Source organism: Molossus molossus, unplaced genomic scaffold, assembly GCF_014108415.1.
Source record: "Molossus molossus isolate mMolMol1 unplaced genomic scaffold, mMolMol1.p scaffold_m16_p_22, whole genome shotgun sequence".
In the NCBI taxonomy this organism is placed as follows: Eukaryota; Metazoa; Chordata; class Mammalia; order Chiroptera; family Molossidae; genus Molossus; species Molossus molossus.
In genome coordinates, this window is record NW_023425358.1 from 19,734,541 (window position 1) to 19,761,088 (window position 26,548).

The following is a 26,548-nucleotide window of genomic DNA, read 5'->3' on the forward strand; positions in this document are numbered from 1 at the left end:
CAGCACGGCAGAAGAGAATACCACCCACACTTGCCTGCGGAACTGCCGGAGGCCCTGGCTGCTGGGGCGGGAGCCTCTGGGAGGAGGAGTTCGTCGACTCCGCCCACACTTCCCCGCGTTTCTCATTGGCCCCGTAGCTCGAGGCTCGTGACGCCCATGCGTGCGCCCCTCGTGTGAAAGGGGGCGTGCCTCACTGAGAAGGAGGAGACAAGATGGCGGCTTCCGTGGGGCAGCGTTGCTTGAGGTTACAGCGTGAGGTCGCGCCGTGGCGGAGCGGGTACAGTGCTCAAGGAAGCCGTCTCAGGTAGGGGGACAGCCAGGGCCACACCAGGGTGGGGAAAGAGGAGTCCTTTCTTTATGGCCGGCTCGCCCTCACGAGTGCTTTCATGGAGAGGGGCCACCCACCTTCACTTCGAGCTCGGGAGCAGGTACGACTGCTGCCGTGTGGGGCGGTCCGGGTTTAGTCAGGGTCTGGGCTAAGCGCTCTGACTTTGCCCTTTCCAACTAGGTAGAAGTGCCCAAGGGACAAGAAAAAGAGGGTTTACCCTGCACGCCCTCTCTAGAGCCGAGGCGGGACTGGACGCCTCGCGCAGGGATTCGAGTTCCCGGATGGGATGGGGTGATGTGGGCAGAGCACTGGACGGGAGTCGGGCGGCTTTCACTTCGGAGTCTTGTTCTTTGAAGCGAGGGTATTGGATCCTGTCATCTCAAAGTAGTAGTGTGGAATTGGGGTCTTGGTTACCCTGGTGACTCCCAACACTTCGGTTCTTAGAACTGGAAAAAACCCTGAGGGGTCAGCTCTTTTTGGAGTTGGAGTTGAAGTGAGAGGGAGGAGGGACTTGCTCATTTTCACCCAGTCAGTCAGTTTAGTAGCAGAGCCAGGACCCCAACCCAGGTATCTCTCTCTCATGTAAGAACTTTTCTCTTAGGCTGCCCACCATGTGAGCATTTGTTATCATCATCATTATTATTATACCAAACAGCTTGCGAGCAGTTGGACTCTCAGAAAATGGATTAAAATGTTGGTAGCTGTGACTCAGAGTCAGCTGCTTGGTGTCTGCAGGAAGATTTGAGGCGCGCGGTACTTTTGTGTTTCCAGGTTCATTTTATAGGCGTTGACCAAAGCTTGTTCTGTGACCTGAGGTGACCTATCATTGTAATTTGGGGAAGTAAAGGACTCTGAATTTGGACTGAGGGAACAAAAGCTATGATTGGCCTTGACATGAAAGCTTAATTCTCCCATTATTAGCCGTTCAAAGATAGTGTATGTCTCTCAGGAGGGGGCTCTGCAATGCAGTGGTAACTGTTAGGATTTGGACAGGTGATTTCAATGTTATTACTAGGTATGTCGTTTGAGTCAGCCATAAATTATTTTAAACTGTGTCATGAGTTGTAAAGATTTAAAAATGACACTCCTAAGATATTTTTTAAATGATAATGAGGAAGATTTACTTACTTATCATTAAAAAGGGGGGGAGTCATGCCCAGCCTGGGTGGCTCAGTGGATTAGCGTCCCCCCATGGATTGAGAGGTCCTGGTTTGATTCCGGTCGGGGCACATGCCCGAGTTTTGGGCTAGATCCCTAGTAGGGGTCGTGCAGGAGGCAGCTGATCCATGTTTCTCTCTCTAATCAATATTTCTGTCTCAAAAAAAAAGTCAGTAAAAACAGAAACAAAAAAAAATCAATAAAAACATTTTTAAAAGGGGAGGGGGGAGTCACACTTTTAGTACCAATGTAGGTACAAAAGACTAGATTTAGATGCAGTGATTGGAGGGATAAAAATTTGGGTACAGCCCTGGCCAGTTTGGCTCAGCGGTTGGAGCGTCTGCCTGCGGTCCCGAGAGACCTGGGTTCGGTTCCCGCCAAGGGCACGTACCTCGGTTGCAGTTTGTCCCCGGCCCTGGTTGGTCGTGCGGATGGCAGCCACTCGATGTGATCGATGTGTCCTTTCACGTCGATGTCTCTCTCTCTCTCTCTCTCTCCCTCCCACTCTACCTGAACAAAAAATGGAAAAATGTCTTCCGGTGAGGATAAAAAAAAAAAAAAAATGGGGGTACAATAAGATGCCTTAATTTTCAAAGTTCTTACATCTCAAGACAGAAAGAAATTATATTGATACAAAAAAATGAAAAAAGATAACATTTTCTTGAGTTTTCAGTAAAGCCCCATCTGTAAGACATATAGATGAAAGCCTCATATTGCAGGGAAATTTTTCAGTAATGGTGATGTGTGACGGGTGATAGAACAAAGAGAAAGCAACATTTTGGGTGAACATTTAGGACCATGTTGCCCAAACTTATTTGATAAAAGAATGGAATAGCTATTAGAAGTAGAAATTCCCAGATGTATCCCTACCCTGCTGCCAAATTCAGATTCAGTAGGTGTGTAGGTTGGGACGACAGTGCCCTGATAATTCTTAGGCAAGTATTGACATATTACTTAGGGAGTGGTTGGTTGTGTTAAGACTTGCATTCAACAGTATTTATGACATTCCTGCTAAAAGGTCTGAGCTGGTGGGAGATCACATCCACAACGCAAGGCCAGTGTAGAGCCAAATGGCTTTATTGCATGCGCCTGGGTGCAGGCGGACTGAGTCGCAATGTTGAGCTTAGCCTCGAAATTGCTTTGGTCTCTGGTTTTTATAGGCCCAAACTACAGAAACTAAAAAAAAACTACATTAAAAACACCCCCACATTCTCTTGGCACCAAGTAATTGGTGCTGGGGTGCTGATACAAGCTGTCTCAGAGGTAAGGAGTCTGCTCCAGCAGAGGTCAGGGCCATCATTAATTTCCTTCTTTTTTATGGTCCCTTCAAGTTTCCCAAGGCCGTCATTAACCCCTTATTTTTATGGTTCCTCTGGGTGTCAGTCCCAGGTTTTTTAGAAAACTGCTCGGGTGTTTACGTGCAGTAATAACTGGTCAGAATGGAGTTTAATTTTGTTAAAACATTATTAACCCTTTCACCCACCACTGCAAACCTGGTGCCAAGGACCTTGGGGAGAGTGAGGGCAGAGAGAGGAATTAAAAGATATATTTGAAATAGGCCTTTGTTTAAAGAACTTTACAGTTTAGTAGGAGAGAGAAAAAACACTCTAGTAAAGAACATATGATAGAATGTGAAAAAAAGGCCATCAAAAGGTCTTTCAGTTCATTTTTAGAACTTTCACAGCTTTAGAAAGCAGGAGAGAGATAACAGCAGTTAAAATGTTACCACCAGAGGTGATGTTATATTTTTAGGCCCTGGCTGGTTAGCTCTGTAGGTTAGATTGTCACCCTGATACACTAAGGTTGTGGGTTCGATCCCCAGTCAGGGTGTGTACAAGAAGCAACCAATGAATGCATAAATAAGTGGAACAAAAAAATCAGTGTTTCTCTCTCTCTCTCTAAAAATCAATAAAATAAACAAAATATTTTTAAAGAATATTTTTATAGCTATGACAATATGGGCACAGACTAGTCAGCATGGACACTGGTCATAGACAGTTGACATGGCCATCCCAGTGTATGCCAGATTAATATCAACTATTACTTTTCATATATGTAGTAATATCTAACTTTTAATATACAGTAATGTATAACTAGGTGTCAGGCTCTAGGCTGAGGGTTTTATTGATTGTCTCACTCTTTTTAAAAATTTTTTTCTTTATTGATTTTAGAGAGAGAGGAAGGGAGAGGGAGAGGTAGAAACATCGATAAGAGAACATCTACTGGCTGCCTCCTGCATGCCTCCTCCCACGGGGAATTTGGCCCACAACCTGGGCATGTGCCCTGACCAGGAATCAAACTGGCGACCTCTTGGTGCATGGGTGTTGCTTAACCTCTGAGCCATACCAGCTGGGCTGATTGTCTCTTAATGAACTATAGGTCCTGTTTTTTTGTTTGTTTGTTTGTTTTTATCCTCACCCGAGGATATTTTTCCATTTTTTGTACAGATAGAGTGGGAGGGAGAGAGAGGAAGGGAGAGAGAGAGAGAGAAACATCGACGTGAAGGGACACATCGAGTGGCTGCCACCCACACGACCAACCAGGGCCGGGGACAAACTGCAACCGAAGTACGTGCCCTTAGCGGGAACCGAACCCGGGTCTCTCTGAACCACAGGCCGACGCTCTAACCGCTGAGCCAAACTGGCCAGGGCTATATAGGTCCTGTTTTTACAGGTGGAGAAACTGAGGCTTGAAATTAGTTAAGAAATTTCCTAAGGTCACACAGCAAATAAGTGGCAGAACTGAGATTTCAGCCACACAATCAGACTTGAGTGCTTAATCACAGGCTATGATCACCTGCTTGGAGGATGCCCACTGTAGTTCACCACCTGGAAGAGATCTGATTTTTCTTATCCATTATTCATTGCCTTGGAGCTTAATCTCATTGTTGAGGTTGCAGGCCATTGAGAAGACGACAAACCCCTGCATTCATCCAGGCATACAGACAGTTAACAAATAAGTGGATATATATATATAGACTCTGTTTATTTCGGGCAGTGAGAAGTGCTAGGAAGAAAAATAAAAGAAGGTAATTAAGGGATCAGAGAGTGCTTTAGAGGGCAACACTTGGGCACAGGGTGGTCAGGAAAAACCAAACTGAGGAGGAAACTTTTTTTTTTTTTTGGTACATGCCCCTAGCAGGAACCGAACCCGGGACTCTCTGGTCCACAGGCCGACGCTCCAACCACTGAGCCAAACCGGCCAGGGCTGAGGAGGAAACTTTTGAGCAGGGAACTGAATGGGTAAAATAATGAGCCACATAGAAGGGTGTGCTCAGTAGAGCAAACAGCAAATGTAAAGGTGTGCAAGGGGCACAGGTGTGAAGGAGTTCCAAGAGGACTGAGTGAGGAAGAGGAGAGAGAAAACAGCAGGAGATCTGAGAATTCAGCAAGGACCAATTACATAGAGTCTGGTCCTATTTTCTGTTTTGAAAAGATCATTCTGGCTGTTTTGTGGTGAATAGGATTTGGAAGGCCAAGAGTAGAAGCAGGGAGAACAGGCTATTGCAGGCATGGGTAAGAACTCAGGTGGCTTGGGTTAGGGTTGGATTATAGGCATACCTCATTTTATCGCACTTCACAGATGTTGCATTTTTTACAAATTGAAAGCAAGACTCTCCCAGAAAGATTACGACTTGCATTATTGTGATACTTGTTTTATTGCAGTGGTCTGAAACCAAGCTCACAATATCTCTGAGGTATGCCTAAAATGGCAGTGATGAGAAATAGGCAGATGAGGATATATATTTTGAAAGTATAGTCTTTAGCCTGGCTGGTTTAGCTCAGTGGTTGAGTATCACTGTTTCGATTCCCAGTCAGGGCACATGCCCAGGTTGTGGGCCTGATCCCCAGTGGGGGGGCATGCAGGAGGCGGCCAATAGATGTTCTCTCTCATTGATGTTTCTAGCTCTCCCTCTCTTCCTCTCTCTCTCTAAAAATCAATAAAATAAAAAAAATTAAAGACAAATAAAAGTACAGTCTTTTTTTTTTTTTATCCTCACCCGAGGACATTTTTCGATATTTTGTTCAGATAGAGTGGGAGGGAGAGAGAGAGCGAAACATCGACGTAAAAGGGACACATCGAGTGGTCGCCACCCACATGACCCAACCAGGGCCGGGGACAAACTGCAACCGAGGTATTTGCCCTTAGCGGGAACTGAACCCGGGTCTCCCCGGACCGCAGGCTCTAACCGCTGAGCCAAACTGGCCAGGGCAAAAGTACAGTCTTTACTCCTTGTCAGTGGATTGAATGTGGACGTTGAGAAAGGACTTAAGAATGAGTCCTAGGCCCTGGCCGGTTTGGCTCAGCGGTTAGAGCATCGGCCTGCGGTCCGGAGAGACCCGGGTTCGGTTTCCGCTAAGGGCACGTACTTCGGTTGCAGTTTGTCCCCGGCCTTGGTTGGTCGTGCGGTGGCAGCCACTTGATGTGTCCCTTTCACATCGATGTTTCTCTCTCTCTGTCTCTTCTTCTCTCTCCCTCCCACTCTATCTGTACAAAAAATGGGAAAATGTCCTCGGGTGAGGATAAAAAAAAAAAGAATGAGTCCTAGGGTTTTGACCTGTGTAGCTAGGTGAATGGAGGTGCCTTTTTCTGAGATAGTGTACTAATTATAGTAGTGCTACTGTAATAGCCAGCATCTCAGTGACTTAACACAATAAAAATTTACGTCTCAATCTTGTAAAGTCCCAGTGGGTGCTCCTGATAGGCGGAGCAGCAGTGATTCAAAGACCCGAGTCCTGAACTCATGGCTTCCCAACGTCTGCATGTTTATGTGACAGACATCAAGTAGGCTGAAAGGGGAAAGCCTAGAGGTAGATACCTCAGTGGGAAGCCTCAGTGGTCCTCACATTGGTGAGAACTCAGTCCTATGGTCAAACCCCACTGCAAAAGAGGCTGGGAAATACAGTCTGTTGGGTACCCAGGAAGAAGAAGTGGATTTGGTAGACATCTGGCTAGTGTCTGCCACAGATGAACATCTACGGGGGAAGAATAGGTTGAAGAAGAGTTAGGGAGGGTCAGGGATTCATCTAAACTCAGTTTAGGATGATTCAAAGTGGAAATGTTGGGTAGCCAGCTGGAAACATGGAGCTGGAGGTCTCTGAAGCAGCAGTGTAGGAATCATTAGTATCTAGCTGTTTAAAGGTGGGACGGGATGAGTATCTCTAGGGAGAGAGCATAGACAGGGAAGATGTCTGGACGCTGGCATGGCACCAGTTTAAAGTTAGGGAGAGAGCAGAGAGGTAGGAGGTAAATCAGGATCCCTGACCGGTTACAGTGGATAACCGATTATCTCCCATTTGTATCTTCTCAGCGTCCCCCACCCCCCCACCCCCAAAGCCTTTCTCAGTAGTCTGCAGACATTCTTTTTTTAGTTAGGGAGTTCAGCATTAATTCTAGAACAAATATACAGCAATATAGAAAACACAACAATGTACCCTTTAGTCAGTTTTTACACTTCTTGTTCTAATTCTTTTTGGAAAGTAGGGTTTTAGGCTTTTAGCTTTTATGGTCAGAGTATCGAGTCTGAGAGATGAGCATTGTTCAGTGCTGAAAGAGCGTTCATATATTGAAACAGGCCCTTCTTTGTTCATGGCTGTACATCTTTCTGGCCTTAGGGCTGGTGGTTGTCGTGGTCCCATGCTTTTTCTCCATACAAATTTATTTGCCCATAGGAGGGTCAGATTCATCACATTAGCCATATTTGCTCTGTGCTGTAAGGGTGTTTTTGTTGTTTTTTTTTATTGATTTGGTGGGGGGGAGAGAAACATTTATTTGTTCCATGTATTTATGCATTCATTGGTTGATTCTTATATGTGCCCTGACCGGGAATTGAACCCAAAACCTTGGCATATTGGGTTGATGCTCTAACCAACTGAGCAACTTGACTAGGGCCTATAAGGGTGTTTGTTCGTTTTTAATGTTTTCATTGATTTTTTTTTAGGGAGAGAGAGAAACATTGATGTGAAAGAGTAATATGGATCGGCTGCCTCCTGCACGCCCCCTACGGGTGTTGAGCCTGAAACTTGGGTATGGGCCCTGACCAGGAATCAAACTGGGACCTCTCAGTCCATGGGACAACGCTCAGTCCACTGAGGCACACCAGCTGGGCCATAAAGGTGTTTTTAAGTTAAGGAACTTTCATGTGAAAAAATGAGGGTGCCTAAATCTGATAATGTTTACAGGATATCTGTGTAAGATATAACTACTAAATGTCCATGCAAATAAATATTATTGTGTGAAAATCATATATGTAGTTTTATTTTCCACAAAAATAGCAAATTTGACATTTAAAATAAGTTATTACAGCTATCATAAAGGACTCCAAGGGAAAAAGAAACCTTTACTGACAAAGATATAGTTCCTTTGCTTTAGATTTCAGGTCAGTATTTGGGGAAATGGAACTGCTGTCTGAATTAAAGGTGAGACGTTTGCTCTTTAATTAAGGGGAGATCCAACTGTTACCTAAAAATTCATTAATGTTCTATTTGCTGGCATAGTCACTCATTGCCCCTGGGAATATGTCCAGTTTCCTTGAGCGAAGGTGAAACAGAAGAGAAACTAAATCGGAAATATTTTCTTAGGTTGGCCGGTGTGGCTCAGCAGTTGAGCGTCGACCCATGCACCAAGAGGTTTCTGGTTCAATTCCCCTTCAGGGCACATGCCCAGGTTGTGAGCCCAATCTCCAGTGAGGGGCATGTAAGAGTAGGCCAGTTGATGTTCTCTCTCATCAATGTTTCTTTTTTTATTCTCACCTGAGGACATTTTTGCATTTATTTTCAGAGAGGGAGGAAGAGAGAGAGAGAGAGAGAAAGAGAAACAGTGACGTGAGAGAGACAGACACATCGAGTGGCTGCCACCCACACAACCCCAACCCAGGCTGGGACAAACTGCAACCGAGGTACCAAACTGGGTCTCCCTGGACTGCGGGTCGACGCTCTAACCGCTGAGCAAAACCGACCAGAATGCTCTCATCAATGTTTCTATCTATCTCTGCCTTCCTCTCGCTCTCTAAAATCAATAAAGAAAAACAAATTTTTTTTAATTAAAAAAATATATATTTTCTTAGAGCTTAAAGGCTATGAAAATAATTGGTAATTTTTTTCTCAGAACAGTTGAAACCTATTCACTTTGTCAAAGTAGCTTTTGTGGCAAAGTTGCCACAAAAGATAATTCAAGAATTCTTTTTTTCCCCCTTTACTTTTAGAGAGAAAGGGAAGGGAGAGGGAAAGAGAGATAGAAACATCGACGAGAGAGAACACTGATTGACTGCCTCCTGCATGCTCCCTACTGGGGGTCTGGCCCACAACCTGGGCACATGCCCTGACTGGGAATCGCACCGGTGACCTCTTGATGCATGGGTCAGTGCTCAACCACTGAGCCACACCAGCTGGGAGATAATTCAAAAATTCTAAACCAGTTGAGCCTTTCAGACTTGAAATAGATTAGAATAGTTCAACATGGTTTGTTTGTGACCTTTTTTCTAGGAAAGCCATTTAAAATGTAAAATTTCAGCCACCTGCAATATTAGAGTCTTTCACGAGTAGGGGTTAGGTGTTTACAAGGCTATGTACAGCTTTTCTTTTGTGGTGCAGAAATGTGGCTTTGTGTAAGAGTGCTGGCTTTACTGCCTATTATGATCTTGTGCTTAATTAAGAAAAAGTAATTTTTTTTTTTAATCCTCACCCAAGCATACTTTTTTCTCCATTTTACCTTCAGATAGAGTGGGAGAGAGAGAGAAACATCGATGTGAGAGGGACACATGAATTGGTTGCCTCTCGCACAACCTGGACCAATACCAGGGACCAATCCGCAACCAAAGTTGTGCCCTTAACTGGAATTGAACCCGTGACTCTTTGGTCCATGGGCCAATGGCCTACCACTGAGCCAAACTGGCCACGGAAAGAAAAAGTAATTTTTTATTGTAAAATAGTTTCAGACTTAAAGAAAAATTAGAAAAATAATATATAGAATTCCCAACTATCCTTTAGCCAGATTCCCAATATGTTGACTAACTTTTCTTTATTCTTTTCATTCCTTCTCTCTCTCTCTGTGTATGTATGTATTTTTCTTTTTTTCTGAAACACTTAAGAGTAAATTACAGACCTGATGCCCCTTTACCTTTAAATATTTTAGCCTTTTTCCTGTAAGGACATTTTCTCACATAACCACAGTACAGTGGTCGAAACCAGGAGATTAATGCTGATACAATACTATTGTTGAATCTATAGGCTGTATTCCAATTTTGCCATTTGATCTATTAATTTCTTTTTAATTTTAAGAAAAATGTGTAATGATTCATTTTTGCTTGATTGTAGCCTCCATCACTGTGAAAACACTGCCCTAAGCCATTTTCTACAACCTGTAAGGAAGCTGCCTCTCAGAGCCTTTTCTACAAGTAAGTAGCAGTTAGAGGTGGTGTCGGCCTCTCTGTGCTTTGGTTTGCTCATCAGTTAATTGGGTTAAAAATAGCACTGATTCCATTGAGTTGTTGTTAGAATTAAATGAAATTGTACCTGTGAAGTGCTTATAGTGCCTGGCATGCAGTCATCACTAAAGAAGCAGTAGCTATTATTATCTCATTGTTTTTACTGGCTGCCTAGTAGTCTGTTGTATGACTGTACCATTTAGTGTTGGCATTTGTTTCTAGTGTTTTTCTGCTGTCAGTGATTCTGTAGTAACATATTTTTGTGCATTTTTAGGGTATATTTATAAAGGTAGATTTGCTGAATCAGAAGTTTTACAACTTGGTATTTATGTCAAATTGCTCTTCAAGAGGGTTATCCCAGTTTACCCTCATACAAGCAGGAAGTGCTTATGAATACATTAGTTCTCCACACCCACACCGTGGATTACGAACTTTTTTGATCTTGTAAGCAGCTATTTGAACTCTTTCAAAAATGTGTATTATCGTCCTGGCTGGTTTGGCTCAGCGGTTAGAGCATTGGCCTGCGATCCAGAGAGACCCGGGTTCGGTTCCCGCTAAGGGCACGTACCTCGGTTGCAGTTTGTTCCCAGCCCTGGTTGGGTTGTGCATGCAGGAGGCAGCCACTCAATGTGTCCCTTTCATGTCGATGTTTCTCTCTCTCTCTCTCTCTCTCTTCCTTCCACTCGATCTGAACAAAAAATGGAAAAATGTCCTTGGGTGAGGATAAAAAAAAAAGTATTGTTTTTATTATCTAAATACCCTTTTTATTCATCACACCAAAAGCTGTTTTTTTGTGTTTTTGTTTGTTCATTTGTTTTTTGCATTTCTTTAAATCCTCACCCGAGCCTGGCTAGTGTGGCTCAGTGGTTGAGTGTCAACCCATGCACCAAGAGGTCGCCAGTTTAATTCCTGGTCAGGTTGTGGGCCTGATCCCCAATGCGGGGCATGCAGGAGGTGGCCAATCAATGTTCTCTCTGATCAATGTTTCTGTCTCTCTCCCCCTCTCCCTCTCTCTCTAAAATCAATAAAGAAAAAAAATCCTCACCTGAAGATATTGTTCCATTTATCTTTTTTTTTTTTAATCCTCACCTGAGGAACTTTTTTTTTTTTTTTGCATTTATCTTTAGATAGAGCAGGAGGGAGAGAGAGAGAAACATCAACATGAGAGACACATCAAGTGGTTGCCACCAACACGCAGGGGCAAATTGCAACCGAGGTATGTGCCCTTAGCAGGAACTGAACCCAGGACTCTCCAGTCCACAGGCCGACACTCTAACTGCTGAGCCAAACCGGCCAGGGCTCCATTTATCTTTAGATAGAGTGGGAGAGAGGAAGGGTGGGGAGGGAGAGAGAGAGAGAAACATCAACATAAGAGAAACACATTGATTGGTTGCCTCCTGCACAACCCTGACCAGGGCCGGGGACGAACCACAGTGGAGGTACATGCCTTTGACCTGAATCAAGCCCATGACTGTTTGGTCCAATAGCCGGCGCTCTAACCCGGCCAGGGCAGACATACCAAATTTTGTTTTCCAGTCTCAGTGGCATTTGAAGTGTTTCCATTTTTTCCATTTATCAATAATGCTTCTGTTATTGAACATTCTTGTACAAGTTTTGGCCTAGGTGTATATTTCACTTCTTTTAGGTATATACATAAGAGCAGAATTGCTGGGTTCTAGGGTAGTTTTATGTTTAACATTTTGAGGGACTGACAAACCTGTTTTCTAAGTAGTTGCTTCATTTCACAATCCCACCAGCAGTATATGAGTGTTCAGATTTCTCCAGTCCTTGCCAACATTATCTTTGTTTTTAAAAAGTATGTTTTCATTGATTATTTTAGAGAGAGAAGAAAGGAGAGGGGGAGAGAGATAGAAACATTGATGACAGAGAAACACTGATCTCCTGCCTCCTGCATGGCCCCTACTGGGAATCAAGCCTGCAACCTGGGCATATACCCTGACCAAGAATGGAACTGGCAACCTTTTGGTGCACGAGGCAGTGCCCAACCAACTGAGCTACACCAGCTGGGCAACACTTATCTTTTTGGTTTAACCATCCTAGTGGGCGTGAAGTGGTATGTGGTTTTGAGTTGCATTTTTCTGATTACTAGTGATGTATTGATTTTCTAGGGCTGCCGTAACAAAGTATCACACACCAAGTAGCTTAAACAATAAAAATTTATTCTGTCACAGTTCTGGAGACTAGAGATCCAAGGTGACGGTGTCACAGGGTTGCTTCCTTGTGAGGGCTGTGAGGGAAAATCTGTTCCATGCCACTGGTCTAGTGTCTGATAGTTTGCTGGCAGTCTTTGGCTTTTTTGGCTTATAGAGAAGCATCACCCCAATCTCTGCCTTCACCTTCACATGGCATTCTCCCTGTGTGCATGTCTGTGTCCAAATGTCCCCTTTTCATAAGTACACCAGTCATTAGGGCTCACCATGATGACTTTATTTTAACTTGATTGCCTCTGTGGAGACCTTATATCCAAGTAAGGTCATATTCTGAGTTACTGGGGGCCAGGGTTTCAATATATGAATTTTGGTGAGGACACAATTCAACCCATAACAGATGTTGGGCATCTTTTTATGTGCTTATTGGCTATTCATATATCTTCTTTGAAGGTATGTCTCTTCAAATCCTTTGTACATTCTAAGTTGGATTGTCTTTTTTATTGTTGAACTGTAAAAGCTTATGAGATTTTGCATATGAGAATAGTAGTGTCCAATCAGAATTGGACCTGCATTGTTAAAGTAAGATCAAAGAGCCCTGGTTGAGAAATGGTACCTGGTTCCCAGTCCTGGATCTGTTGGTGACCAGCTGGGTAACCTTGATTAGTTTCTTGGCTTCTTTGTTATTCAATGTTGTCTTAAATTCTGTGACTCTGGTGATAATTGAGATGCATTATAGTTTCACAGGAAAGATGCTTGTCCCTTGGTAATTGATAAATCTGGAGACAGAAGGGTCTCAGTAGTGACTCAGGGTTGCACTTTCCTGTTAGATCCCTTCAGGGTCCACTCACCATTACTGGGGGCTTATAACATGCATTGACTTTTTCTGGCCCTCCTGTTGGTGCTGTGTTGAAATAACTCATTCTTGTCCCTTTTCCCAGGCTCAACATTTTTCTGTTGTTGTTTTTTATTGTTGTTGTTCCAGATGCCAGAAAAGTCCACACTGCCCCTGCTCGAACCTTGTTCCTGTTGCGCCCCCTGCCCTTTCTGTTTGTGACTGGCGGCGGGTATGCAGGTTACCGGCAGTATGAGAAGTATAGGGAGCAAGAGCTGGAGAAGCTGGGATTGGAGATTCCACCCAAACTGGCTGGTCACTGGGAGGTAGGAATAAGATGGAACCACCTTGATTGCTCATCTAGCACAACTGCCTGTCACTGCCTCAAAATTAAAATATTTGAAAAAGTGAAATGTGCTTTCTTGGAGCTCATGTCTCCAATGGGCCTTTGGCCAGATTCAGAAGTTATATCTTCAGCGTCATACCAGGCTTCCTTTCTGTCTCCAGACCCACAAGGGCTCTGAGTAGAAATTTCCTGCTGTTGAAACCCTCAGAGTTCATGCCTTAAATTGGGTCTGGCATCTTAGCCATTCATGCTCTTCTCAGTCTGAGGATGAGCTGAAACGGTTGGATTTTGGAGATGTGGATAAGTTCTCACCAGGAACCAGACTGAAATAATAAAAAATTTTGATCATTATTGCTCAGAATACTCCCTCCACAATAGGGCCATATGATGGGGGCAGGCTTCAATGTTGTTGGACCATGTGTGATGCATAATGAACTGTCTTATTTATTTGTGCTTTCCCGTAGCCCAGGATGATACCTGGCTCAGAGCAGACATTCAGTAAATATTGAAATTGGATATAAATGTGTAAATTTGAAAATTGCCTTCTTTGCAGTCATAATTTAACAAATGAAAAATATAAAATATCAGTAGATCTTGGTAGCCTGGATAGAAGAGGGGGTGAAAGTAAAGACACTGCAGTATTTGGAATGATGCATGGATTTCCTCATGAGCCACTCTATATTGGTAATCCAGCTCAGCTGAGTCCAGTGGCCAGGCGTCTGGCTCCTGAAGGTCGATCCCAGCATGCTCCTCAGTAGTATGAAATAGGACATAACACTTTCCATCTGGTCCCCTGTGCCTTTAACTATAAAACTGGGTTCACCCAGCCTGAGTGGCTCAGTTTGTTGAGTGTCATCCTGTGCACCCAAAGGTTACCAGTTCAATTCCCAGTCAGGGCACATACCTGTGTTGCGGGTTCAATCCCTGGTTGGGGCAGGTGCAGAAGGCAGCCGACAAATGTTTCTCTCTCCTTACCCCCTCTCAGTATGTGAGGATTAAAAACAAAAACCAGTGGGTTGGATTGGAACATGACTATGATTCCTTCCAACTCTAATGTAGTTTGTCTAGGAATTGTTGGCATTCCATGATACACATTATAGGCTTCCTCCCAAAATTCTGTTTTGACTTTTGGTTTCAACCTTCTTCCTCCAACAGAATCCAGTATAAGAATTTCATTTGATTCCCAACAGTCCTGTAAAACTGTGACTTGGTCAACTGACCATGCAGAGCTACATGTGGCTGTTATCCTAAGAGTAATCTGTCTGTGTGCTCATGTGTCTTCCCTTTGGCCTGTTCATATGCCTTGAACTTTATAATAATCTACCTCAGACCAAGAAAAGAGAAAGATTTTCTGGTATTATGCCATAAAATTCTTTGGTGAAAGGTAATTGCATTGCATGTGAGGCACACTTTCAAAGTATGCTATACTCTGTTTATTTTCCATGACATTAATGGTTTCCTCTGTAAGCATATTCTTTTCCTTTAGACCAGTAAAGTATTTGTAAGACATCTTAAGACAGTAGTCAAGTGTTAAACCCAAACTGTCTTCTCTCTGACCCTAGGCATTTGTCAGGCTGACTCACCCTGTGAGGAGCTTTCCTGCTTTCAGGAAATCCCCGCTCATTTCAAAGGTATCCCAAGAGAAGCTACATTTGGAAGACATTTGTTTGCTAGTTCCTAAATCATAAGAGACCAATGTCAGTAGTTGTTTTTTTTTTTTTTTTTTTTAGCATCCACCGTTTGTATAATAGGGATTACTGCCATATATGAATCAGCTGAAAGATGATTGTTTGTAATGAGGACAGGGTTGATTAGCTCATAAGTTCTAGGGCCTGGACAGTGACAGGATACTGGAGTGGAGTGGCCTAGTGGAGCATGAGCTCTGAAGCCCCTGTTAGTAAAGAACTGGGCTTAAGGTAGATACCATTCTTTTGGTTGACTAAAATGGTCACAGGACTGCTCCTGAATTTAAAAAAAAAAAAATTTTTTTTTATTGATATGAGAGAGAAAAGGAGAGGGGGGAAGAGAGAGAGGGACAGAGAGGGACAGAGAGGAAGAGAGAGAACATCTATTGGCTCCCTCCTGCATACCCCACACTGGGGATCAGGCCCAGTATCTGGGCATGTGCCCTGACCGGGAATCGAACCGGCGACCTCTTGGTGCATGGGTTAACGCTCATTTACTGAGCCACACTGGCTGGGCTGCTTCTGAATTTTAAAATAGATTTGCAACAGTTCACCTTATGAAGGGGAAATGATCTGGACTCAGAGTAGACATTGTAAGATTTCAAGACAGGCAGCAAGTTGTGAAAGGGATAGTTCGAAACTGGCAGCTGAATGCTGTATCTTAGTTCCACCCCTGACCCCACCTAATCACTATCATCTCATATGGAAAATGAACGAGTACACCACCTGGCTGATCATTAGAATTCTTGGGGAACTTTAAACATTGTGGATTCTTTGGACTCATCCTGAGAGTTTGTTTTTATTTTATTTATTATTATTACTATTATTTTTTTACATGTTTTATTGATTTTTTTAGAGAGAGAGAGGAAGGGAGAGAGAGCGAAACATTGATGTGAGAGAGAAACATCAATTGGCTGCCTCCTGCACACCCCCTACTGGGGATCGAGCCCGCAACCCAAGCATGTACCCTGACCGAGAATTGAACCTGGACCTCTCAGCCCATGGGACGATGCTCAATCCATTGACCAGGCTATACTCTGTTTATTTTCCATGACATTAATGGAAACACCAGCCAGGTCATTTTTTGGTTTGTTTGTTTTTAAATCCTCACCTGAGAATACTTTTCCATTTATCTTCAGTTAGAGTGGGAGAGAGAGAAAGGGAGAGAAAAGGAGAGAAAGAGAAACATCAACATAAGAGGAACACGTTGACTGCTTGCTTCCCACACAACTCGGACCAGGGCCAGGAACTGAACCACAACCAAGGTACGTGCCCTTGGCCAGAATTGAACCCGTGACTCATTGGTCCAAGGGCCAATGATCCAATCACTAAGCCAGACTAGCCAGGGCCCAAGAGTTTGATTTGAAAAAGCCCTCTAGTGATTCTGATAACAAGTCAGATTTAGGAACCAGGCAGATGAACTGTAAGGTTTCCTTTAGAGCTTCGTTGTTGTTGTAGGGCTTCGTTGTTGTTGTTCTTCTTCTTCTTAATCCTCACCCGAGAATATGTTTCTTGATTTTAGAGAGAGAGAAACACTGATGTGAGAGAGAAACATTGATCAATTGCCTCTCACATGCATCCTGACTGGGGATCGAACCTACAACCCCTTTGGTGCATGGGACGATGCTCCAACCAGCTGGTCCCCTCAGCTGGGGCAGGGCTCCGGTTTTTTTGTTTTTTTAATTCCTCACCCGAGGGTACTTCTCTATTGATCATCAGATAGAGTGGGAGGGAGAGAGGGAGGGAAAAAGAGACAGAGAGAAATGTGATAGACATGATAGAGCCACATCGACTGGTTGCCTCCCACAGGACCAGATTAGGGCAGGGGATGAACTGCAACCGAGGTATGTGCCCTTGACCAGAATTGAACCCGCGACTCATTGATCCGTGGGCTGAGTCTCTAACTGCTGAGCCAAACTGACCAGGGCCAGGGCTCCGTTTTTAAGTGGCACATGAAAATTTCTTGTGGTGCCCTGGCCAGTTTGGCTCAGCGGTTAGGGTGATGGCCATGGACCAAAGGGTCTCAGGTTCAATTTCCGGTCACGTACCTGGGTTGCAGGTTCAATCCCTGGCCCCGGTCAGGGTCGTGCAGGAGGCAACCCAATCGATGTGTCTCTCTCACGTAGATGTTTCTCTCTCCTGTCCACTGTGTCTAAAAATCAATGGAAAAATATCTTCGGATGAGGATTAACAGCAACAAAATTTCTGGTGATGACTTTGCTGGAATATAATCCCTTCATTATCCCTGACATCGCTAGAGCTGAGAGAGGACAGGCTGGTAGTTACTGCTGAGATGAGCCCTTGGGTCAGTGACACAGTTGAGGTGATTGGATGACTTTTTACCAAATAGTAGTTTTCCAGGAGATTGGGTCAAGTGGTGCTGTAAACCTCCCCACACGTGGAGCATTTCCTGTTAGTCCCTATGGTCAGTATGCCAACACGAGGCCTTGGCTCCCCTTTCCCATTTGTAAATAAATGTCTCATGCCGTAGGAACATCTGGTTGTCCCTCTGTATCAAAACTCTTAAGAGCATAGTTGTGTAATACCTTATGTTGAATAGCACCTCACAGTTTTTTGAACCCTTTTAGTTACAACAGCTTGCTGAGGTGGGCACAGCAGATATTAGAGCCATTTTTATAAAGGGAAAGACTAGTAGGTAGCCGAGTAGGTTCCAGAATACAGATCTGTTGACATAAAATTTCATGCTCTTTGAACAATGCCATGTTACTAGTAAAAGTTGCTCTTACAGCAAGAGATGGAGGTGAACTACCTGCCCAACAGGGTTTGTATGTACTTGGTGCATCCATGCTCTGAGGGCTCTGATTGGTTAAACGTATGGTAAATTTGCAGGTGCTGACTTGAAAAGTTGTCTGTGATAACGCAGATGAGCATTCACATTAGGTCTCCTTCCTACAACATCACAGTCTTGAAGAATTTATATCAATAACTTTCCTTTATTGAAATAGAATTTCTTTCTTTTTTTTTTTTTTGTGGTACCAGTATAGAAGAAATTATAACTCCAAAATCTATATGGGAGGAGAGAGCACAGCTCTTGCAGAGGGGTGCTGAGGAAGGAGGGTTGGACAGGGTGGAAGGGTACTTGAGCTCTGGGCTCCTTCAGCTATGTGACCTTGGGCAAATTGTTTCACCTTTCTGAGTTCTGTTTTTACATGTTTAAGGAAACCTTTCTAAGATCTTTGCCTGCTCTAAGGTTCATGTTCTTTTTATGGTAGGAAAAAAAAGCTTTTGCAGTTGACTGAGAGGAAATAAACCTATGTGTTTACTGCTATGGAATTAAGGGAATTCTGTAGCAACAAAGGAACTTTTTTTTTTTTTTTTTTCTTTATTGATTTTTAGAGACAAGGAGAGGAAGAGAGATAGAAACATCGATGAGAGAGAACATCGATTGGCCGTCTCCTGCATGCCCCCGACTGGGGGTCTGGCCCACAACCTGGGCATGTGCCCTGACCAGGAATCGAACCCAGAACCTGTTAGTCCATGGGATGATGCTCAATCCACAGAGCCATATCAGCCGGGCCAACAAGCATGCATTTTTTACATTTCTCATGTATCTCTCCAGAAAATCTCTCCATCCTTACATTTCTTTTGTATTCAAAGTTATTGTGAATTTTTCCAGTTTTATTGAGAAATAATTGACATAACATCACTATATAATGAGGCATAGAACAAGCTGATTTGGTTTACATATATTGTGAAATGATTACCACAATAGATTCAGCTAAAAAGAAAATTTCTCCTTGTGATGAGAATTGTCACAATTAACTCTGAACAATTTTCCTATATATTGTACAGTAGTTATACAGTAGTGTTAACTATAAGTCATCATGCTGTACATTAAATCCCTAGTACTTATTTATCTTGTAATTGAAAATTTGTACCTTTTGACCACATTCCTCCAACTTCCCTTCCCCTCTGCAGTCTGATCTCTTTCATGAGTTTGGGTTTTTTTGTTTTATTATTACTATTTTTTTTATCCTCACCCGAGGACATTTTTTCATTTTTTATTCAGATAGAGCAGGAAGGAGAAAGAGGAAGAGAGAGAGAGAAACATCAACGTGAAAGAAACACATCGAGTGGCTGCCACCCTCACGACCCAATCGGGGCCAGGGACAAACTGCAACCAAGGTACGTGTCCTTAGTGGGAAGCGAACCCGGCCGGGTCTCTCCAGACCGCAGGCCAATGCTCTAACCATTGAGCAAAATGGCCAGGGCTTGTTTTATTTTTTTAAGATTTCACATATAAGTGAAATCACACAGTGTTTATCTTTCTCTGACTTATTTCACTTAGCATAATGCCTTCAGGGTTTATCCATGTTGTCCCCATTTTTTATGGCTGAATAATATTCCATTGTGTGTGTGTGTGTGTGTGTGTGTATGTATGCGTGTGCAAGCCACAACTTCTTTATCCACTCATTCATCAGTGAACACTGAGGTTGTTTCCATGTCTACCTATTATAAATACTGCCATAATTATTTAATTTTTTAAGTCAACCTTACTGATGTATTATTTACTTTTAATAAAAATCACCTTTTTAAAACATACAGTTAATTGGTTTTTGATAACTGTATATACCTGTGTAATAACTGCTATTCTCAGGATAGAGAATATGTGCTCCTTTGCAGTCATTGCCACCCATGGCTGCATGTAGTCATTGATCTGCTTTCTGTCATTATAGATTAGATTTGTCTGCTAAGAAATTTTATGTAAATGGAATATACTCTGTTACATGTAGTTTATTTCATTGAGCATAATGTTGAGATCCATTCATGTCATTGCATATATTGGGAGTGCATTCATTTTTATAGCTGAGTAGTATTTTATTGGGTGGATATACAACAAATTATTTTTTATTATTTATTTACAAATTATTATTTATTTATTTTTATTAATTAATTTTTGTTACAGATGTTTCTCCTTTTTCCCCCACTGATTCCCCCCTCCCCTTCCCTCCCCGCCCTGTCCCCAGTTTGTTGTCCATGTCCACTGTTCATGCATACATGCATATAAGTTCTGTGGTTTATCTCTCCCCCACCACCCCCTCTTCTGGGGATTGTCAGTCTGTACCCCACTTCCACGTCTCTGGGACTACCCCATTCCTCAGACTGTTATGTTCATTATATTCCACAAATAAGTGAGATCATATGAAACTTGTCTTTCTCTGTTTGGCTTGTTTCACTTAGGATGATACTTTCCAGGTCCCTCCATGTAGTCTCAAAGGATAAAAGAGCTTTCTTTCTTACAGCTGTGTAGTACTCCATTGTGTATATGTACCACAGCTTTTTTATCCATTTGTCTACTGATGGACACTTGGGCTGTTTCCAGATCTTAGCTATTGTAAATAGTGCTGCTACAAACATGGGGGTACATATATTCTTTCTGATTGGTGTTTCAGGCTTCTTAGGGTATATTCCTAGAAGTGGAATCACTGGGTCAAATGGAAGTTCAATTTTTAATTTTTTGAGGTAACACCATATTGTTTTCCATAGTGACTGCACCAGTCTGCGTTCCCACCAGCAGTGCACTAGAGTCCCCTTTTCTCCACACCCTCGCCAACACTTGTTGTTTGATGATTTGTTGATGGCAGCCATCTGACAGGTGTGAGGTGATACCTCATTGTTGTTTTAATTTGTATCTCTCTGATGATTAGTGATGATGAGCATTTCTTCATATGTCTCTTGGCCATTTGTAGGTCCTGTTTGGAGAGGTGTCTATTTAGTTCCTCTGCCCATTTTTTAATTGGATTCTTTGTCTTTCTTTTGCGGAGTTGTTTGAGCACTCTATATGTATTGGAAATTAACCACTTATCTGACATATCATTGGCAATTATGCTCTCCCATACAGTGGGTAGCCTTTCCATTTTGATGATTGTATCTTTCGCTGTGCAGAAGCTTTTGAGTTTGATGTAGTCCATGTGTTCATTTTCTCCTTTGTTTCTATTGCCTTAGGTGATGTGTCAGTAAAAATTCTGCTGCGTATGATGTCTGAAATTTTGTTGCCTACAGTCTCTTCTAGGATTTTTAGGATTCATGAGTCATATTTAAGTCTTTTATCCATTTTGAGTTTATTCTCGTGTAGGGTGTAAGTTGATGGTCTAGTTTCATTTTTCTGCAAGTAGCTGTCCAATTTTCCCAGCACCATTTATTAAAGAGGCTGTCCTTACTCCACTGTATGCTCTTGCCACCTTTGTCAAATATTAATTGAGCACATTGCCTTGGGTCCATTTCTGGGTTCTCTGTTCTGTTCCACTGGTCTATATGCCTGTTCTTGTGCCAGTACCAGGCTGTTTTGATTACAGTGGCTTTGTAGTATAACCTGAAATCTGGTATTGTGATCCCTCCAACTTTGTTCTTCCTTTTCAAGATTGCTGTGGCTATTCGAGGCCTTTTTTGGTTCCATATGAACTTTTGAAGTAATTGTTCTAATTCTGTGAAGTATGCCATTGGTATTTTGATGGGGATTGCATTGAATCTATAGGTTGCTTTGGGTAATATGGACATTTTAATGATGTTAATTCTCCCAATCCATGAACAGGGTATGTGCGTCCACTTTTTTATATTTTCCTCTATTTCTTTTTTCAATGATCTGTAGTTTTCTGCGAATAGGTCCTTTATTTCTTTGGTTAAGTTTATTCCTAGGTATCTTAATTTTTTTGCCGCAATGGTAAATGGCATTGTTTTCTTAGTTTCTCTTCCTGTGAGTTCATCATTGGTGTATAAGAATGCCATCGATTTCTTATTTTTTTATTTATTTTTTATCCTCACCCGAGGATATTTTTCCATTTTTTGTACAGATAGAGTGGGAGGGAGGGAGAGAGAGAGAGAGAGACATCGACGTGAAGGGACACATCGAGTGGCTGCCACCCGCACGACCAACCAGGGCCGGGGACAAACTGCAACCGAAGTACGTGCCCTTAGCGGGAACCGAACCTGGGTCTCTCCGGACCGCAGGCCGACGCTCTAACTGCTGAGCCAAACTGGCCAGGGCGCCATCAATTTCTTGACGTTAATTCTGTATCCTGCTACTTTGCCAACTTCATTTATTAAGTCTAGTAAACTTTTGATGGAGTCTTTGGTGTTTTCTATGTATAGTATCATGTCATCTGCAAATAATGACAGTTTTACTTCCTCCTTTCCAATTTGGATCCCTTTAATTTTTCTTCCTGTCTAATTGCAGTGGCTAAGACTTCCAGTACTGTTAAATAGGAGTGGCGAAAGTGGGCATCCTTGCCTTGTTTCTGTTCTTCAGGGAAATGCTTTTAGTTTTTGCCCATTGTGTATGATGTTGGCTGTAGGTTTTTCATATATGGCCTTTATTATGTCTAGATATGATCCCTCTATTCCCACACTGCTGAGCGTTTTTATCTGAAATGGATGCTGGATTTTGTCGTAGGTTTTTTCAGCATCTATTGATATGATCATGTGGTTTTTATTCTTCATTTTATTTATGTGGTGTATCACGTTTATTAATTTGCGAATATTGTACCAGCCTTGCATCCCTGGGATGAATCCCACTTGGTCATGGTGGATAATTTTTTTGGTGTATTGCTGGAGCCGATTTGCTAGTATTTTATTCAGGATGTTGGCGTAATTATTTTTTATTTATTTATTTTTTTAATCCTCGCCTGAGGACATTTTTGCATTTATCTTCAGATAGAGCAGGAGGAAGAGAGGAGGGGAAGAAAGAGAGAGAAACATCGACTGGTTGCCACTCACACAACCCTAACTGGGGCCGGGGACAAACTGCAGCCAAGGTATGTGCCCTTAGTGGGAACCGAACCTGGGACTCTCTGGTCCGTGGGCTGATGTTCTAACTGCTGAGCCAAACCAGCCAGGGCCACAAATTATTTTTAATCCTTTGTTGGTGGACATTTGGGTTCTTTGCAACTTTTGACTGTTGTATATAAATTCTATATGAATATTTGTGTATAAGTTTTTATGTGGACATTTGTTCTCATTTTTCTTGTGTAAATACCTAAAAGTAAAATTATTTGGTCATAGGTAAATTTTTACTTAACCTTACAAGAAATTATCAAACTGTTTTGATTCAGTACTATTCATTGTGAGTTTTTGTTTTCTATCACATGGTATTCGATTTTATTCTAGTAGGCAGTTATATTTGTGTGTGGATCACTTTGATTCTTTTAGGCTTGTTTTGAAGCTTTGTTAGGATCAATTTAGACTATTCTTTACTTTGGACTAGTTTAGCCCTACTATTCTACTAGAGTGTGACTCTTCGGGGATGCCAACTAAATTTCCGTCTGGCCTGTTGAAATGCAAATGTTTCCTGATCCTTTGTGAGCTCTGGAAATGGACTTATGGCTCTCTGATTATTCTTTGTGAGCCTTCTGAAATTTAACAACCTAGATATGCATGGCCTCGTACTCAGCAAGAGACTTGGGAACCCTCTGTAGATTTTCTACATGGTTCCTTTCTTATTCTTTACCTTAGAGAACCTAGCTTATTACTAGTACAAAGACATCTCAGTTTCATTAGAAACCAAGCAGGACTCATTTAAGAAGGGACACTTGAAGTTTTAAAAAAATTACTGTTCTTAAAGGGTTCTGGGACCAATTCCAACATTTGTGTAGGAGGTGGGGACATATACTTCACCACGCCAGCAAACAATCTTACACCAGCTTGGGTGTCCTTCAATTCAACTCAATTCTGACATTATCTGCCCAGAGATAGATAAGATTCTACGGGTTAAGGGCTCGGTCCCATAAGACTGCCCTCCACTTCAGATGCCAGTCACAAATCCAGGTTGTCATTGTGCTTGACTGACTGGCTATATAGATCAGAGGTTCTAATGACTCCCTCCTGGGGTTACAGGTTTTCAAACATACAAAGAATCAGGAGGCTGTGGCTAGAAATAAGTGACAATGATTTATTTAAGGGTCTTAGGATTTGCAAACCAGAAACACAACTAAGCAATACCCATAGTGTTCTGAGGGAGAAAGAAAAGTCTGTGAGTTTTGTAGTAAAATGTACATTGTTGAGATGAATTGGGTCCAAGGGTGTATTCTTCAAATGTCTGGCTGTCTGGACTATGGAACATTTTCTTTTTGAAGTCATTCAGATGACTTTTATTTATTTATTTTTCCTCACCCAAGGACATTTTTCCATTTTTTGTACAGATAGAGTGGGAGGGAGAGAGAGGAAGAGAGAGAGAGAGAAACATCGATGTGAAGGGACACATCGAGTGGCTGCCACCCGCACGACCAACCAGGGCCGGGGACAAACTGCAACCGAAGTATGTGCCCTTAGCGGAAACCAAACCCGGGTCTCTCCGGACCGCAGGCCGACGCTCTAACCGCTGAGCCAAACCGGCCAGGGCCAGATGACTTTTAATTAGATGTTCCCATGACCCCTTTCTTAGGTTCAATTAATTTGCTAGAGCAGCTCACAGGACTCAGAGAAATATTTTACTTACTAGATTACTGGTTTATTACAAAGGATATTAAAGGATTCAAATCAACAGCCAGACAAAGAGATACATAGGGCCAGGTCCCCAACAAAGGAGCTTCTGTCCTAGTGGAGTTTGGAGCCCTGCACATGGAAGTATTCTGGTTTCCCAACCTGGAAGCTCTCTGAACCTGTCCTTTTGGGATTTTATGGAGGCTTTATAAGCATGATTGATTAAGCCATTGACCATTGGTGATTGATTCAACCTTCAACTCCCTCGCCCAGTGTGGGATTGAAAATTTCAACACTCTATTCTTGGTTGCTTCCCCTGCAACCAGCCCCCATCCTTAGGTGCTTTCCAAGACTCACCTCATTAAGATAAACCCAGTTGTGATGGAAAGGAACTTGTTATGAACAACAAGACACCCAGTTCAGCTTTGTGGCTCTGAAGATTTTAGGAACTGAGGAAAAAAGACCAGTTATTATAACAAAAGATACCTCCATTGGTCAGTGATGGGCAGCAGCAGTTTGTCCCAGGCAAACCCCCTTACCCTGTCCCCAAGGCCCCCTTTTCTCTGACTTCTTAGTGATCCAAAGTAGCCCAGCCTAGGCTCATTTCCCCATCTAGTCCCTCTTCTATCCTAGGCCCTTCCTTGTTTCATTGTCCCCAGCTTTAATAAACGTCTATCCTCTAAAATTCACCTGGACTCGTGTTGTGAAATTTTTCCTGCACGAAGTCAAGAACACACACACTACAGGCTGGCTCTAGGCAGACCCACTCAGGGCCAGGTCCCCTGTCTGGTAACTTTTTGATTGGATCGCTCTGGCTGTAGGGGAGCTAGGGAGAAGTGATGGGGGCTTGTTGGGGGGGCTTTGACAGTATCCCAGCAAGAGAAGGCCGTGGGGGTATCAAGGTGGGAGTGGTGGAGGTGGTGGGGGAAAAGACTTGATTCTGGAGATTTGCTTGTTTTGTTCATCCTCGCTCAAGGATATTTTTTCCATTTATTTTTAGAGAGAGTTGAAGGGAGGGAGGAAGGGGGGAGAGAGAGAGAAACATCGATGTGAGAGAGACACATCAATTGGTTGCCTCCCACACAACCCCTACCAGGGCTGGGGATCAAACCTGCAACCCAGATACATGCCCTTGACCAGGAATAGAACCCACCCCCCTTTGGTTCGAGGGCCCATGCTCTAACTACTTATCTACACGGGCCAGGGCAGTTCTGAGTGTGTTTTGAAAGGAGAATGGACAAAATGCACTGATGTATAGGGTGGGGGTGGGGGGAGAGAAATGGGAAATGATTCGTGACTTTTGACTCGAGCAGATGGAGGAGTGGAGTGGCTATTTACTGAGAGCCTTGGAGGAAATAGAGAATGCCAGGACCCTGGTACCTCAGTATGGTTTGTAATTTGCTCTTCTTTCTATATGAATCCACTTCAACATTTTTCACATGTTTATTCTTTGTTTATGTTGGCTCAGAGTATTTATAAATTTAACATTTAAACTGAATGGCACAGAACAAATCCATGCTCCTCCAGAAACAAGGCTTTCAGCCCTGTCAGACCACATGGACTCCCTGCCCTTAGAGGAGGAGACGCCCAGGAGTTGTTGGTTTTTTTCCAGGAACTCATGATGTCTTGGAAAAGCTTGGGGTTTGTGGTCAAAGTGCCTGTTCATTTGGGCTGCCCAGACCTGGTGTTTGGCCTTTGAAAGGAGGGCGGTTGACTCAGGGACCTCTATGGAGAGTTCCCTTTGCGTGAACAGCACAAACAGGATAGGAGCAGCCAGGTGTGCCTGGAGCTGTGGCAGGTTCTGCATTTGTGATGTCAGATATGCTGTCTTCTTGTCACGATAAGTCAGAAAGGGGGAACAAAACCTTCATAAGTATTCAGCAAGGTGGGGGCAGTGGAAGGTGTGTAGTGCTGTATACCTGAAGTTACTGGGTGATGTCAGGTGTGTTGGGGGAGTGCACAGCTGTGCAGCATGGTGACTGCAGGGTTCCTGTGAACATGTGATTTGAGTTCCACGTAGGATGACACCTGGTAATGGAATCCCCTCGGTCTCTGGTGTTTCCCATGTGTCCTTTCTTCCTTGACCTGAACACAGAGGGGCATGTGGTGGAAAAGCTGGCCTGGTGGAAATGGGGGGGCCCTTTGGAGAAGAAGCAGTCCATATGGCT

The 26,548-nt window shown here is 43.1% G+C and overlaps 1 protein-coding gene across 3 annotated transcripts in view; it reads left to right on the forward strand.

Annotated features, from left to right (window-relative positions):
- Positions 1-208: 208 nt before the first annotated feature.
- PISD (phosphatidylserine decarboxylase) overlaps positions 209-26,548 on the forward strand; it is a 42,029-nt gene continuing 15,689 nt past the window's right edge. For 2 of the 3 annotated variants that reach the window (XM_036276993.1, XM_036276996.1), the window contains exons 1-3: positions 209-304; positions 9,802-9,881; positions 13,065-13,240. In XM_036276993.1, the coding sequence (XP_036132886.1) occupies positions 213-304; positions 9,802-9,881; positions 13,065-13,240 (348 nt within the window). In that variant the 5' untranslated portion in view covers positions 209-212. Of the gene's footprint in view, positions 305-9,801; positions 9,882-13,064; positions 13,241-26,548 lie in introns of those variants that run through there. The other variant, XM_036276994.1, reaches the window with a different exon arrangement.